The sequence below is a fragment of the Pogona vitticeps genome, chromosome 1, assembly GCF_051106095.1.
Source record: "Pogona vitticeps strain Pit_001003342236 chromosome 1, PviZW2.1, whole genome shotgun sequence".
Taxonomy (NCBI): domain Eukaryota; kingdom Metazoa; phylum Chordata; class Lepidosauria; order Squamata; family Agamidae; genus Pogona; species Pogona vitticeps.
The window spans coordinates 216662816-216677567 of record NC_135783.1 but is presented as its reverse complement, the minus strand read 5'-3'; the positions used below and the strand labels follow the sequence as shown (position 1 = coordinate 216677567).

General features: G+C 41.0%; 1 protein-coding gene across 13 annotated transcripts in view; it reads left to right on the top strand.

The window, feature by feature from the left end:
• Positions 1-12435, top strand: part of LYPD6B (LY6/PLAUR domain containing 6B) — a 71056-nt gene extending 58621 nt beyond the window's left edge. For 8 of the 13 annotated variants that reach the window (XR_013536989.1, XR_013536980.1, XR_013536983.1 and 5 more), the window contains 6 exons: positions 6242-6390; positions 7405-7503; positions 9320-9450; positions 10047-10140; positions 11128-11475; positions 11601-12435. Coding sequence is in view for 3 of the 13 variants with exons in the window: in XM_072983507.2 (XP_072839608.2) it covers positions 6276-6390; positions 7405-7503; positions 9320-9450; positions 11601-11765 (510 nt within the window). In the remaining 10 variants the exon portion in view is untranslated. Of the gene's footprint in view, positions 1-2320; positions 2545-6241; positions 6391-7404; positions 7504-9319; positions 9451-10046; positions 10141-11127; positions 11476-11600 lie in introns of those variants that run through there. The other 5 variants (XR_013536990.1, XM_078376778.1, XR_012081962.2 and 2 more) reach the window with 5 other exon arrangements.
• The last annotated feature ends 2317 nt before the right edge of the window (positions 12436-14752 follow it).

Here is a 14752-nt window from a genome sequence, read left to right as displayed (position 1 = left end):
GTGTACACACCCACATACATCAGTCCACCTTCCTTTCTCAGTCTGTCTTTCACATGCATATGCCACTTTTAAAAGCTGAAATACAAGGCATTGAAATTGCACATTTCTGAGCTCAGTTTTTGTTCTAATAAAGTATAGGTGAAAAACACATTTTGGCTGGAATCCTGTTAGTGGAGATGCATGGTTGTAAAGGCTGATATCAGCATCAGTCATTGGTATTAATCTTTAATTTAAAGTTTCCTATCCCTCCCACCCCCTTAGGTTACAAGGCTCATTAAGCATCCCTTTTGACCCATGAAAGCCTTTGGAAGTCTCAGATTGAGGGAGGAGGCATTTAATATCCCAAGATTGCTGGTGGTGGTCCAGATTCTGGTCTCTTTTTTTGCAGGGCAGGGGAATAACCCTTTAATGGAAACATTTCTGTCACCTTTGTGTGTTGTTAAGGTATGTATCTATGAAAGAAGAAACAAGTCACTAGAAGTAGATGAGATACAAGTGGAGGTATTTTAAGTTGCAAAGACTGTCAAAATGCTAACAAATCCTTGCCAGCAAATATGGGAAGCAGAACAATAGACCACATTTTAAAAGTTCAGTATATATTACTGTCCCAAGGAAGGAAGATACTGAAGAGGAGAGTGGCCATAGGATCACTGAATTAATTTCCCATGGAAGCAAAGTGATACTTAAGATGATACAATTAAGACTTTTATCATACTTGGAGCAAGAAATAAAAGATGTTCAAACAGGATTTAGGAAAAAAAAGGGCACTAGAGATCGTGTTGCAAATGTATCTTAGCTACTTGAGCATATCGGAGGCTTGTGAAAGAAAGACTTTGAAAGACTACGGATCCTTCTAAATAAATAGGTGTTACAACAGCTCTGTAAATCACAACACAATCTTTGCCTTAATAGATCATGAAACTATGGATCATTATTAGAGGACGAATCAGGAAGTTCATCTAAAACATCCAATTAGTTGATTTGGATCAGTTTGGATTCATCCAAACCAGAACATGCAAACTTTCCTAAGCAATGGATTTTGGGATGATGCAATGAACTTCCTGATTTGTTGCCTCCCCCCCCCCCAGCGCCTGCACCCTTCCCCTTCCCATTGCCCCTGTTGCCTCCTTATATAGTCCTTCTGCCACCACCCCCCTCTTTGGAGAAAGCAGGCTGCTTCTCTACTGGGAGCCTGGCCTGCCATCCCTGCCCATGTGCCCGCCTATCGGCTGAGATGTAAATGCATGCAGAGAGGCAGCAGCCGGCTGCTTCTTGAGAAAAAAAAAAGGGGGGGGGAGCCAGGGTGTAGGTTTTTCTTTCTTTTTAAAACAGATCCCACTGAGAGAGGGACGAGTGAAAAAGAAGGCAAGCCTGGTGGTGGGTCTTAAAAGGAAGCGAAGAATAAATGCACCGCTCAGCTGGAAGTTAAGAACACAGTGTGTTTGATTAGAGTACTGGTGCAGTAAGAAGTGAATGGGATGTTCTCAGTGGACTTGTGAAAAAACAGATTCACAGTTCCTTAGTATTTCTTGATCTCATCTTGTGCCTTGATTTCTAGGCAGGGAATGCTTCAAGCACAGCTTAGACCAGTTTAGTAATTGTGTGTTTTTCTTTCTGGAGATGGTCAGTCTGGCTGCAGTTACACATCTCTCTCTGACATGCATGTTGTATATTGCCTCTTTAAAATGCCTACCTAGAAGGCCTCACCATTTTCAGCTTTAAAGAAAACAGAAGCTAATACCATGTCCTCAAAGTTTAGAATGATCATGAGCCTCTGACTATACAAAGGACCAAGGAAAACTTCAGTCAAGTAGTTTTTTTTAAAGCTATATATAATCCAGGGAAAAATTAGTACGCTATCTGAAGACGTCTATGTGTAATGCTGCTCCCCAGATTGAAAAACATTGTTGATTGGAACATAAGAAGGAGCTTTTTTTTTCTGTTGCAGTGACCAGGCTGTGGAAATCCATGTGCTGAAAAAAATAAATAAATCTATTTTAGCTATTTCCTGTTACGGTTCCAAAGCCATCTTTCAGGGTATTTCTCCCCCACATCAACAAAGAAGAAAGTGTTATAAGCTTTTTTTTAAATTGTCTCATGGATTTTACCAATAACAAAGAAAAAGATTGTGATTAGCATACTGGAAGCATGAGGGAAGGGGACAAATAGGAAGAGAGAGAGAGGCAACCAGCGTTCAGCCCACAGATCATAGATGTCTCCTGCAGGAAGCTGTGTGTGGGAGAGCTGAATTTCAGAGCAGAAGAGTGTGTTTCTAGGCGTCTCTTTAGACTGTTGTCATGGTAGCTGCTGGAGCTACACCAGTGCCATACCTTCCCCTGACGCCAAAACAAGTCTCCAAGCCTTTACTTGACCTTCTAAAAAATGGGCGTAGCTCTAACCACAGAGAACAGCTACAGATCTTCCCATGTGCCCTGGAGGACCATGTCTTATTGCGGCAGTATGGAAAATTGCAGGACTCTTTATAGGGGATCCCAGCCGACATAGGATCACGTGGTGATTGCGCAGATTTCCCATGACATCAAGGTAATGTAGAACACCTCTCTTACATAACAACGAATTCCCCAGCTTAGAATGCTGCTTGGTAGCCCTACCCTGTATGCCACTTCTTTTGCCTCAAGCAGTTCATGCTAAAGCAGATGAATGGTGCAGGTGCAGTTTTATGTTTTGCTCTAAAGATGCATCTCGGTGATCAAGACAGAACGTCACACTGAATTTATATAAAAGGCACTTGTTTTCCTGTGGCGGATAAGCCTGTGTTGAAAATTATCAGTGCTTGTAGAGCAAACACAGTATGTTGCTGCTCTAGTATCCATATGTACATGAAGATCCATGATTGTCTAGTGTGCACGGACCTTGAAGTGTTCAGATGTTGTTGTGAGAGGGAAAAGGGGGGGGGGAAGGAGTTGGAATTGTGCACAATGAAGTTCTCTATGCTGCAGCATTCTACAGCCACAGCAGTGAAAAGATTTAGAATATTTCCAAGTTAAGGTTTCTCTTCCTGCCTTACTTCTTTTAAATACTTGGCAAAAAGGGAAGACCTCCAAGTGGACTAGAAGACCCTCAAGGTCCCTTCCAACCCTACGACGATTCTGTGATTCTTCAGGGAGAGTCTGTCATAATAATAATCATGTGCCAGCAAGTCAATTCTGACTTATGGCAACCCTTTTTAGGGTTTTCCAGGTAGAGAAAACTCAGAAGTAGTTTACCATTCCCTTCCTTTGGGAGGTGCCCTGGGACTGTGCAGCTTGCCCAAGGCTGTACAGGCTGGCTCTTCTCCCTGGAAGCACAGTGGGGAATCAAACTCCTCACTCTACAGCCAGGGGCTCTATCTGGCCAGATCTACAAATGTAAACACATCTATTTCTAGATCTAGTTACCATTTGTGGGATCTGTATAGAGACAAACATTTTATACATAAAGTTGCTATGTATGCGCTTGAAAGATTTAGGAGTAAATTTGTATTACTAACTGTGGTATGTTGTGCTAATCCATAAGGCACTTAATTCTAGATTTAATGTTGTATCCAGTCACTTTCATGTATTTGTGATGGCTAACAATTCTTAACTACAATAAAACTTGACTTGACTTGTGCTTATTTTATGGGCATATGGAGTGAGAGAAGGTGCACAGACTAGTTCCCACCAACAAAGCTGGCTGGATTTCAGATTGCCAAGTACAAAAATAGTGTGGGAACTCAGAATCAAGTTTTATCTCACACCACCTAGTGGAGATTCTGAATATTTAACTCATACCATTTAGTATCTGACTCATCACTGGGATGAAATATTTAGCAGCGCCTATAAAGTTCCTAGATAAGATAACACAGGAACAGTGTTGTTCTGTGGATAACCTCATCAGATTAACAACAACATATATTTGTCAGCTTGTACACCTATGCAGGGACATCACCTTGCCAACAAAAGTCCGAATAGTCAAAGCTATGGTTTTTCCTGTAGTGATGTATGGAAGTGAGAGCTGGACCATAAAGAAAGCTGACCGCCGAAGAATTGATACCTTTGAATTGTGGTGCTGGAGGAGGCTCTTGAGAGTCCCCTGGACTGCAAAGAGAACAAACCTATCAATTCTAAAGGAAATCAACCCTGAGTACTCACTGGAAGGACAGATCCTGAAGCTGAGGCTCCAGTACTTTGGCCATCTCATGAGAAGACTCCTTGGAAAAGACCTTGATGTTAGGAAAGTGTGACGGCAAGAGGAGATGGGGACGACAGAGGATGAGATGGCTGGACAGTGTCTGCGAAGCAACCAACATGAATTTGACACAACTACGGGAGGCAGTGGAAGATAGGAGGGCCTGGCGTGCTCTGGTCCATGGGGTCATGAAGAGTCGGACACGACTAAACGAACGAACGACACCTATGCATGGTGGGACGTGGTGGCGCTGTGGGTTAAACCACAAAGCCTCTGGGCTGCAAGGTCAAAAGATCATCAGTTTGAATCTAAGTGACGGAGTGAGCTCCCGTCGCTTGTCCCAGCTCCTGCCAACCTAGTATTTTGAAAGCATGTAAAAACGCAAGTAGATAAATAAGTACCACCTCGGTGGGAAGGTAACAGCATTCTGTGTCTAGTTGCGCTGGCCACGTGGCCACGGAAACTGTCTTCGGACACATACTGGCTCAATGGCTTGGAGACGGGGATGAGCACTGCCCCCTAGAGTCGGACACAATTGGACTAAATGTCAAGGGAATCTTTATCTTTACCTTACACCTATGCATTATGTTATCTATTCTGAACTCCATTTATAGTAATGATACTCCTGGAGAAGGTAACATTTACACTGTCATACCTCATCATTCCTCCTGCCAATCTAGCAGTTCGAAAGCATGTAAAATGCAAGCAGATAAATAGGTACCACTTCGGGAAGGTAACAGCGTTCCTTGTCTAGTCGCGCTGGCCATATGACCATGGAAACTATCTACGGACAAATGCTGGCTCCATGGCCTAGAAATGGAGATGAGCACCGCCCCCTAGAGTGGGACATGACTGGACAATTTGTCAAAGGGAACCTTTACCTTTACCACATCATTTAGTATTGTCATTCTTAGGCAATGTCCTTTGTGATACTGATATTAGGTTGCAGAAGAAGGTCTCCATTCAGGGCTAAAGCAGCTGCTTCACATTCAAAGTGATCTAAGTTCACTCTACATTTCCAGGTTTGGTTGGAATGATTCCAGTTTAAAAGCTGCTGCCAGCTAACGTTCCCAATAATGATCTCTAGAAGGTGTACCAACTCTACTAAATCTCTACTGGTATTTCACTTTGAATCCTTGTCACTCCTGTTAAATCCCACTCTTTGTTTTATGAGCAAGACTTTGTAATTCTGGGAGAAAGCTTTTTAATGTTTTTTTAGGGGGGATGTTTTGCGTTAACTCTGGGGAGGAGGAGAAGCTACATTTTGAACGCCTTTCCATTCTCCACTAGCATCCAAACCTGGAGCTTACTATCTTCACACTAGATATAGATACTTTCACAATGTGAAAGACAGGAGACGCAAAAGAAATTATAACTTGCAGGATTCTTAGAGCAGTCTATAGTTTCCCTTAAAAAATAACAATTATACTTAAACTTTTGAAATTAGGTCATTATTTACCTGAAGCAAATAAAATATTTTAGCATAAGAAATATTATTTATTTTTTCTCTTTCATTGCCCAGTTTATATGTATGTGTGTGTCGCTACTTCAGTCTCTTATACTGAGGACAAGAAACCATAATGTTGCGATTTCTTTAGAATAGTTAAAATCCAGGGTAAAGGGAGAGCATCTTCTCAGTGCATTTTAGAATCCAGTGTGACAATATTAGTTTATGAGTGCTACAGAAATGGCTACTTAGAGATTACACTTGGAAATTATTCCTGATATATACTACTTTCTTTCTTAATGGTTTAACCTCCTCTATTCATGCTTGGGTTGAATGTTGTTTCTTAACCTTTACTTGCAGGCTGCAGCCTCCACACTTTAGGGCTTTGCTGTAATTCATAGAAAAACATTGCTATAAAACGTATCATAGCTGGGCCAGTAGAAGGCAGTAGCAGCTTAGCTTTGTAGTTAGTGCTGAAGTGATCTTTCTGTACACTAATCACTCTATCAACAATGCTGGCAACCGTGATTTTGTGGAAGCTATTGTAGAGATAATGTCAAATATAACCATCTTTGCCATTGTCCCTTTTAATCATTAAATGTGCTTTTCTTTCTTTCTTTTCAGGTGCAAATGGTAAACTTCCAAGTGCAATAACAGCATGACACTGATCTGTCATATGTTGGCTGTAGCTTTTGTTCAGGTCTTGATAGTCTTGGGCAACTGGAGTCTTGCCAAGAACATCAACTTCTACAATGTGAGACTTCCAGTAGACCGTAAGTAACCGACTGAAGTTCTGCTGGGTATGCCAGTGAATAGGTGTTCGGCACTTTTATTTTTGTTTCTGCTTTAAGGCCCTTGTTCGATTATTTTTAAAGGCGTTTATAGTGCAGTTTTAGGTATATACCAAAAAGCAAAACATTAATTTGACTGTCTTTGGTGGTTGTTAATTATTAGGTGGAACCCTTGCTTACTGGCTTGAAATGAACACCTGCGTGTTCATCTGATTAAGCTGTCACACCTTTTTTTATTGCCTTCCCTGTGCCTCCCTCCTGCTTTTGTTGTGTACACAGTACACATGCAGAACTTCTGTGTATCGTTAACTGAGGATTGCCCTTTTTAATTTGTGGCCTTGCAGTTTGGACGCAGCACCAAAAACAAGAAGAAGCTGAAGACTGGGTCTATTTGGCACCCCAGTTCGTGCCTAACTGCTATCTTTCTGTTGGCACTGCTCTGAGGCACTCTCAACAAACAACTGTTCTGTTTTAGTCCACAATGGCAACATTTTGATGATATTTAAAATTGTTCTGTGTTGAAGAGAGGCACGTTTCCGACTGGGTCCCACCCAGGAACACCAGATGATTCCATCCCAGCACATGAAGGTGCCAAGGACCCAAAGCCAGCCCAGGATTCTGGCATGCGGCCTAGTAAAACCCATCACAAGCACCTCTCCCCAGCTCAGGCACTAAAAATACAGTGGCCCAGATCCTGTTGGATATTTGTGCATATGCGAGAGAAATCATGGAAGTGATCATGGCTTATTAATAATAAATAAATTATATGAAACAGTTATAAACACACTTGGGAGTAACTGTGTGGGCTTACTCTTTTAAAACACATGCTCTTAGGATGGTGCTGAAAGATTAATTTAACATTGAATAGTCTTTATTGCTTGCTATTCTGTTCTCTCTATGGCCTGTCTGGAGGGATTAAGGGGAATTCAATACCAAAATGGTAAAATATTTAACTCTTCTTCTTTTTTTCTTCTTCTTCTTTTTCAAATTTTAAAGCTACTCCATTTCCAAGCAGCTTCAAGTGTTTTACTTGCGATAACGTTGTAGACAATTACAACTGTAACAGATGGGCTGAAGATAAATGGTGTCCTCCGAGTAAGTGTGTGGAGAACAGTAAGAAACAGAATATTGGGTAGTTAAGCAGGATTTAACATTCAGACTGATGACTTTGGGGAGGGGAGGCATGGCTGGTTTTCTGGATTCATTCTGAGGAATTCATTTTAGGTTGTGTCCGAGGTGGGCCTTAAAGGTAGCAGCTGACTTTTACTTTGACATGTCACAGTCTTGATTAGAAATGACATTTACAGCTGAATCAGAGACTCCCTTATGTGATAGGCAATGCCTTTTCCAATCCAGTCAGTGGCTTCCTTTCATGCTATTGCTGTAAAATCGTGGTGGAGAACCTTAGATTCTCCAGGTGTCTTGGACTTCTCCTCCCAGAAATCCCGGCCAGTATGATCAATGGCAGGGCAGTATGGAAGTTGCAGTCCAACCCATCTGGATAATGCTGATGGTCCCTACTGTATCTGTAAAGTTTAACAGCTAGGGCCTGAATCCGACTGCTAGGTTCAGTTAGATTCAGATCTAAGGTCTCTCCCACCTGATTATTGTCCTTCTCAGTATGTCATTGGTTGCACAAAAAGACCCAGAACACTGACATCAATTGTATAGGGCCAGACATTTAAACAAGAATCAGCAAAATAAGAAAAAAAATCAAGCCTCATGGTGCAGTGGTTAAAGTACTGCAGTACTGCCGCCAACCCTCTGCTCACAATCTGAGTTTGATCCTGATGGATTCATGTAGCCAGCTCAAGGTTGGCTCAGCCTTCCATCCTTCCAAGGTTGGTAAAATGAGTACCTAACTTGCTGGGGACCAAATTGTTCCTTCTATAATTATGTTGTAAAACCACTGAGAGAGTACTCTAGCACTGTGGGGAAGTATATACATTGAAACAACAACAAACCATAGACAAGCAGTTCCTCTGTCACTGCTATAGGTATGAAAGGCACATTTTTTTTTTTTACAAATGGGAGATAACATGTTTGTTGTTAACTTTAATCCCCCCCTTAGGGGGCGCTTTCCCACCATTTCCTGTAATTTGCGAATTGCATTTAGAAGATCTAGGCAAAGTTGCCTTCTCTTCAATGCAGGAAGAGATCCTGGCCAAGGAGGCAGGGGTTTGGTGGCCTCTGAAAATGTAATGAACATTTCCTCCATTATCTTGAAAAAGATAGTAGAAGATATGGTATCATATGGGTTGGTGACCATCTTGCATGACCTCTTTGTGCAATTGTTGACAAATTAAGAAGGGCAGTAATCAAGTGGGAGAGATCCTGGGCCTGAATCAGATTATTAATCCCAAAAGGAGTAGACTCACGGAATCCGTGGAATTTGCCTAATTCTTGACTCACCATTCAGTGGGTCTCCTCCAGTGTAGATTCTAGTCAAGCAGTGGGTAGAATGGGTTGTGTGGATATAATCAGTACTTCTGCTACTGTTTTGGGAAAATACAGGTTAATTGTCATATAATCCATCTGTAAGGAAGTACAGGACCATGCTCTGCCTTATTTTTTAGGAAGAAGATAGGAAGGAAGGAGCTTGTCTTTTAATGATGTAAGACACTTTCAGTCCTTTTTAAGGAGAAAGGCGAGGTGAAAGTATTTTAAAATAAATAAATAATAAATAGACGTTCCAAAAATTCCCAAGCAAGAAATTGGGAATTTTTCTATGACTGGGAGATGGATGTGCAAAAGGGGCATACAAGTAATGTGTTGTTTGCCAACAGTTCTAGCTCATACTTGAAAGCTTGATTTCTGATTAAGAAATGTAGTACATGCTTTTGAAGTGCAAGCATGAATCACTCACTGAAGCCATCCTGACCTTGATTTTGTCATTGTTGCTGCTGCTTAGACACACAATACTGTTTGACAGTCCATCACTTCACCAGCCATGGAAGGAGCACTTCTGTCACCAAAAAATGTGCCACCAGAGAAGAATGCCATTTTGTTGGCTGTCGTCACCTCAGGGAAACTAGCCGTACAGTAAGCATTACTTTTGTGTGTGAAACAAAGAGCTGTTAAATGGGGGGGGGCATTTTTTTTCTGTTCCATGGCACCAAACCTCTTAAAAGTAACACTGGTAATGTTTACACAAACCTGAAGGTAATGCCAAAAATCAGCCTTGGATAAGGTGGTTGTCGTCCTCCTCCTCCTCTGTACTTACTGTATCTTTTACTATCTTACCAGTCGCACAGTTTTCTATAGACCAAAGAACAGCTCTTAATTATAAGGTTTATCTCAGCTTTGAACTCTCCAAACAGAACCTATATTAGCACTGCCTTGCACTTGGAATTCCTTTATACATCTGTGTAGAGTAATGAGGTACAGCATTTTGCAAGGCTGCCCTGTTTTAGCTGAAAATGATCCAGTCACTGAAATAAGTTTGTAAAGTGACAGTGTGGTTCAGGGACAGAGATGTGGATTTCCTGCAGCTTTAGCATGTCTTGCGCAACGAGCAGAACTATGTATTAATTGCAGTTCCATGCATATGTGATGCTGAAGTAAAATCTGGGTGTATGGTTTAGTATCCTGAGACTTATTTCCTTCTTTCCTTCCTTCTTTCTTTTCTTTCTTGAAAGCTTCTTAGGCTTTTAAAGATAGCGTTGAAGGTATGTTGGTATTATCTGATAAATCCCAAACTACAACAGAGGGCAGTTACTGCAATTTGTAAAGGTTAGTGAAAGTTCAGCATCCAAGGTAGTGGTCATACCCTCCTCACAATCACATGATGAAGAACAAGTGAATAAACATTTCCCTGATTTACACAATCATAGCTTGAAGAATTTTGATTTTTTTTTAATGACAAAGTTTTCACAGTGCTCTTTTTTCTGACTGCTGAAGTCCAGATTTACTATCTGCAATACAGCTGCTAAGAGAATACTTACCTGTATGTGGATTAACCAGAACTTGGAAATATTTGTGTCAAAGCTAACAGCGTTGCACTGATGTTAATCTAGAAATTAATTTGTTAACTTTAATCATTTTAATGAATATGGTAAAATCAATTTCTTGTGTTAATTGTTAGAAGTCTACTTCTGATACTTTATTTCAAGACTAAAATGAACACAATTAGAATGATTAACCCACCCAAATTGGCTCTCTAAGCATTGAACTGAAGAAACATGAAATGTGATTTATGATTCAAGCTATTAATGTTGTTATTATAACAACATTATAGCACCTTTTAAAATAGTTCTTTAAAAAGTTATTATAGGTAGCAATTTAAAAACCAATTATTTTCAAGCTCTTTTGACCTAGATAGTGCAAGCGTGTTGTCATCAAGACATTGTGTCTTTCTGTGCAGCTGAGCCATTTGGAAGAGTTCACCAGTAATTTTCAGCTACCTGCATAGGAGATCATTATTGTGTGTTCAATACCATACACAATACTGTGTAGTGTTCAATACTGTGTCTGTGTACAGATCTAACCTCTGCCTCATTACTGCAGTTGCATTATGGCAGGCTTGCTTTGCTGTTGCTCTCACAACCTGGATCCATATTTTGCCTTGACAGTAACAAAGAAAGAATAGGAATTTCCTTCACAACCTTGAGTAAAGGCTGTGATGCAGGGAGCAGCCAGTAAAGAGAATTCAGATTAGCTTTTGTTACAGTCTGCTGTACTTTGTGTGATAACTTCTCGCGGGTTTTTTGTCCTTTCCAGAACTTATTTGCATCAATTCTCCAACTACCCCCCAGGAAAACAAACTGTTGCGGTGTGAATGTCTGCTGAGTGGACAAGGCGACACATGGTTGAGGATTTTCAAGCTTGCTGTGAATTTTCCACTCTGTAGCTTCTGCCTCTTTTGTTTCTTTCCATTCAGTGTGATTGAGGGATAGTTATGAATAGAGGCTTAATTAGTTCCTTGCAAGAGTAGAGGGCAGGGATTTGTTTAATCATGGAACAACTGAAGTACAAAGCTGGAAGTGTCCCAGAGGTCATCCAGTCCAGCCGTCAGTCAGTTCAGGAAACCCACAGCTATCTGTCATCCCGGACAGATGGCCACCCAAGGTCTGTTTAAAAGCCTCCAGTGAAGGCAAGCCGCCATCTTCTGAACAACATGTTTTTGTTTTGTTTTTTGAATTGTATATCAGCCTTCTTTCCCAGTAATAATTTGGGTTTTTTTTAACTGACAGGAATGCATATCTTGTTGTGAAGGGATGATCTGCAATGTTGACATACCAACAAATCATACCAATGCTGTATTTGCAGTCGTGAATGCTCGGAGGACATCAGGCAGCAGCAGGCGGGCTGTTAGTGTCTTGTTGGTGGTCTCCATCACAGCGGTGCTCATTTTATGACATGCCTCTTCTTGTCTACTGGAAGTAATTGGGCAACTGGAGCTCTATGAAGGTGGTGATGAAGAAAGGAAAGTCCTCAGGTATACGTTGTATGAGGAAAAAGTACAGAACAATGTTGCTTCTTTTAAAAACTGCTGCTCATGAGCTAGAGACAATCTCACAAAGACTTGTGCAATGTCTTCCAAGGATGCAGTGAGAGGGCCAAATGGATTGACTCAACTCATTTATTAGAATTCTGCATTGAGGTGACGAAAGAATCCATATTTACAAGGAATTGCTAGAAGATTTGGAATTATTCTTCAATATATATCACCATTTTTTATCTTTTCTGATATGGAGAAGTAGCGCTGAACCACGTTGTCAGACTTGTTCCTAAACTTGCTGCTGGGTCTAGCACCAAACTTCAGTGGTCCCTCAACATGATGCCACTGATGGTTCCAGCTGATGCTGCACCCAGCTGAGTCTCCTAAATGCTGCTGCTGTTACACTGACCCGAGTCCTCTGGCATGTCTGGATGATAACGCTGGCAGGAGTCCCTGTGTCTGGTGTTAGCGCCAGGACTGTGAGCATGCTGTCCTCTGATACCAGCTCTGCTTTGTGTTATGATGATCATGGGTCTGTGAAAATGATGACACCAAACTTTACAAAAACAATAAAAATGTGAATCACATTCTGTTTTTCTTGCAAAACCAATAGGAAATTTAATGGAAGCATCTGTGTAAATGTAAGTGAGCAATGCAGATAAGTCAAGATAAGCTGAATATCTCTGTCTGCCCTAAACCCTTTTGGATTGTAGGTAGACTCAACAATTATAAATTTAAAAAAATGATTTTACTTCAGAAACTGTTACATATCAAATATATATATAAATAATAACCCAATGCCATTACTTTGGAACAAATATTAGGACTCTGATATAGCTTCAGCTGAATCTCAGACTGAATTAGGCCAATTCAAATTAGTCTAAATTCAGTCTGAATTAGACTAGTCCAGAGTGACTCAAAATCTATTAAAATTGCCTTTTCTGTTATTGTTCTCTCTCCCCCCCCCCCCCCCGGAAGAGAGTTCATTTTAAATCATATATTAAATTATGTAAAGATGAGCTTTAAAGATGGGTATCTAATAAATAAAGAAATAAATCCCCACGCCTGCTCCAAAAATGGGAAATAGGGGAAAGAGATAACTCTCAGTGTGGGACATATTCTGCTTTGCACGGAGCGTCCAGGGTCCATTGCCTGACATTTCAGTGTAGGACTGAGAAGGACCGCTCTCTAAAACCTTAGGAGGGTCATTGATAGTCATTTCAGATATGCTGAACTGAGAGCACCAGTGGTATAACTCTAGATTAGAAAGTTACCTGTGTTCCTTACAATGATTAGGGCTTGTAAATGCAGATAGTGTATAATAAAAGCTCTAGCCTTGAGAACCATTTGCAAACCGTAGTTCAATAGCAGGCTCCAACCTCAGCTGTGTCTATTTGGAGATTGTGGATCAGCTCTTTGAACTGCAGTTAGATGTATTGCCCCAAGTAAATGTGTCAAGAGATGTTTTAAAATGTTGAGGGGAGGGAGATCTTAAGTCCAAAGCACTTTTTAGAACCTTCATACCTTCGCATAGCCTAGCAAGCGACACCCACAGTCCTGGGCTGAGCACAAAGAGCTAAAGAAGAGAATGGGAAACGCCAGACATAGAAGTGTTTCTGTGCTTCCGGGGAACGCACTGGATGGAGGCAACAGCATCTGTCAGCATTAGGAGCTGTTGTTTGAATTATATAAAAGTCCACAAGGCTAAGGGGAAAGATACACTTGAGATTCTGAACCTTAGGCCAGGTATCATATGGTGCTATTATGTTCAGTCATTAGCAGTATGTGTAGTTTGTCTAGATCTTATTCGCATATCTCAATAATACAATTATTAGCAACATTACACAGTGGAAACAAAAAGAAATGCATCAGCTCATGTAGGTTACTCTTTATTAATGCATAATTATCTCTTTTTAAAATTGCAATGTGTGTTTAGTCGTTTAGTCGTGTCCGACTCTTCGTGACCCCATGGACCAGAGCACGCCAGGCCCTCCTATCTTCCACTGCCTCCCGGAGTTGTGTCAAATTCATGCTGGTTGCTTCGCAGACACTGTCCAGCCATCTCATCCTCAGTCGTCCCCTTCTCCTCTTGCCGTCACACCTTCCTAACAAATTGCAATACTTTACAATATTTATTTTGGAGGGCTCTCTCTCTCTCTCTCTCTCTCTCTCTCTGTGTGTGTGTGTGTGTGTGTGTGTGTGTGTGTGTGTGCGCGCGCGCGCGCGTGTGTGTTTGTGTTTGTGTTTCTTACCTTTTCTTTTAATGACCATTTGGTATACTGGCCCAGTTAGATCTTGCAGATGAAGTGTTGATCTTGAACAACCTGGTGTCACGTAAACGTGGCCTGCAGGCAGGTCATTGTGTATGAGTGTGAGAAAGAAAGGGATAGAGAGCACCTCCCTTTTTCTTATAAAATGGAGCCTACTTTGCAGGGCTGCTGTGAAAATGCAACAGAAAATATCTAAGGTACAATGTAATCATTGTCCAAATGGACCACTTTGTCTATGAAGAGCTGTGGTGCAAAAGGTGTTTCCTTTATTTGAAATTTTTCTTCCATGTAATTTGTGGTATGTATGTGTGTGTGTATGTACAGGGACTATATATAAACATTGCTGTTTTCAGGCGAAGGATTAAAATTGCCCATCTGGAATGAAGGTGGGAAATCTTTTACTCTCCAGGTGTAGTTAGATTCCAGTTCCCATCAGCCTCAGGGAGATTGACTAGTGGCCAGAGATGGGAATTGTAGTTTAACAACAGTCAGAGCCATAGGTTCCTCACCCCTGCTTTAGGGCATCAAATGCTAAACAAACAAACAACAACAAAAACATTTCAGCCAAGAAGATAAAACAGCTGCCTGGGCCAATCTAATAAAATTTTCTTTTATTATGTTTTTTTCTACAAAG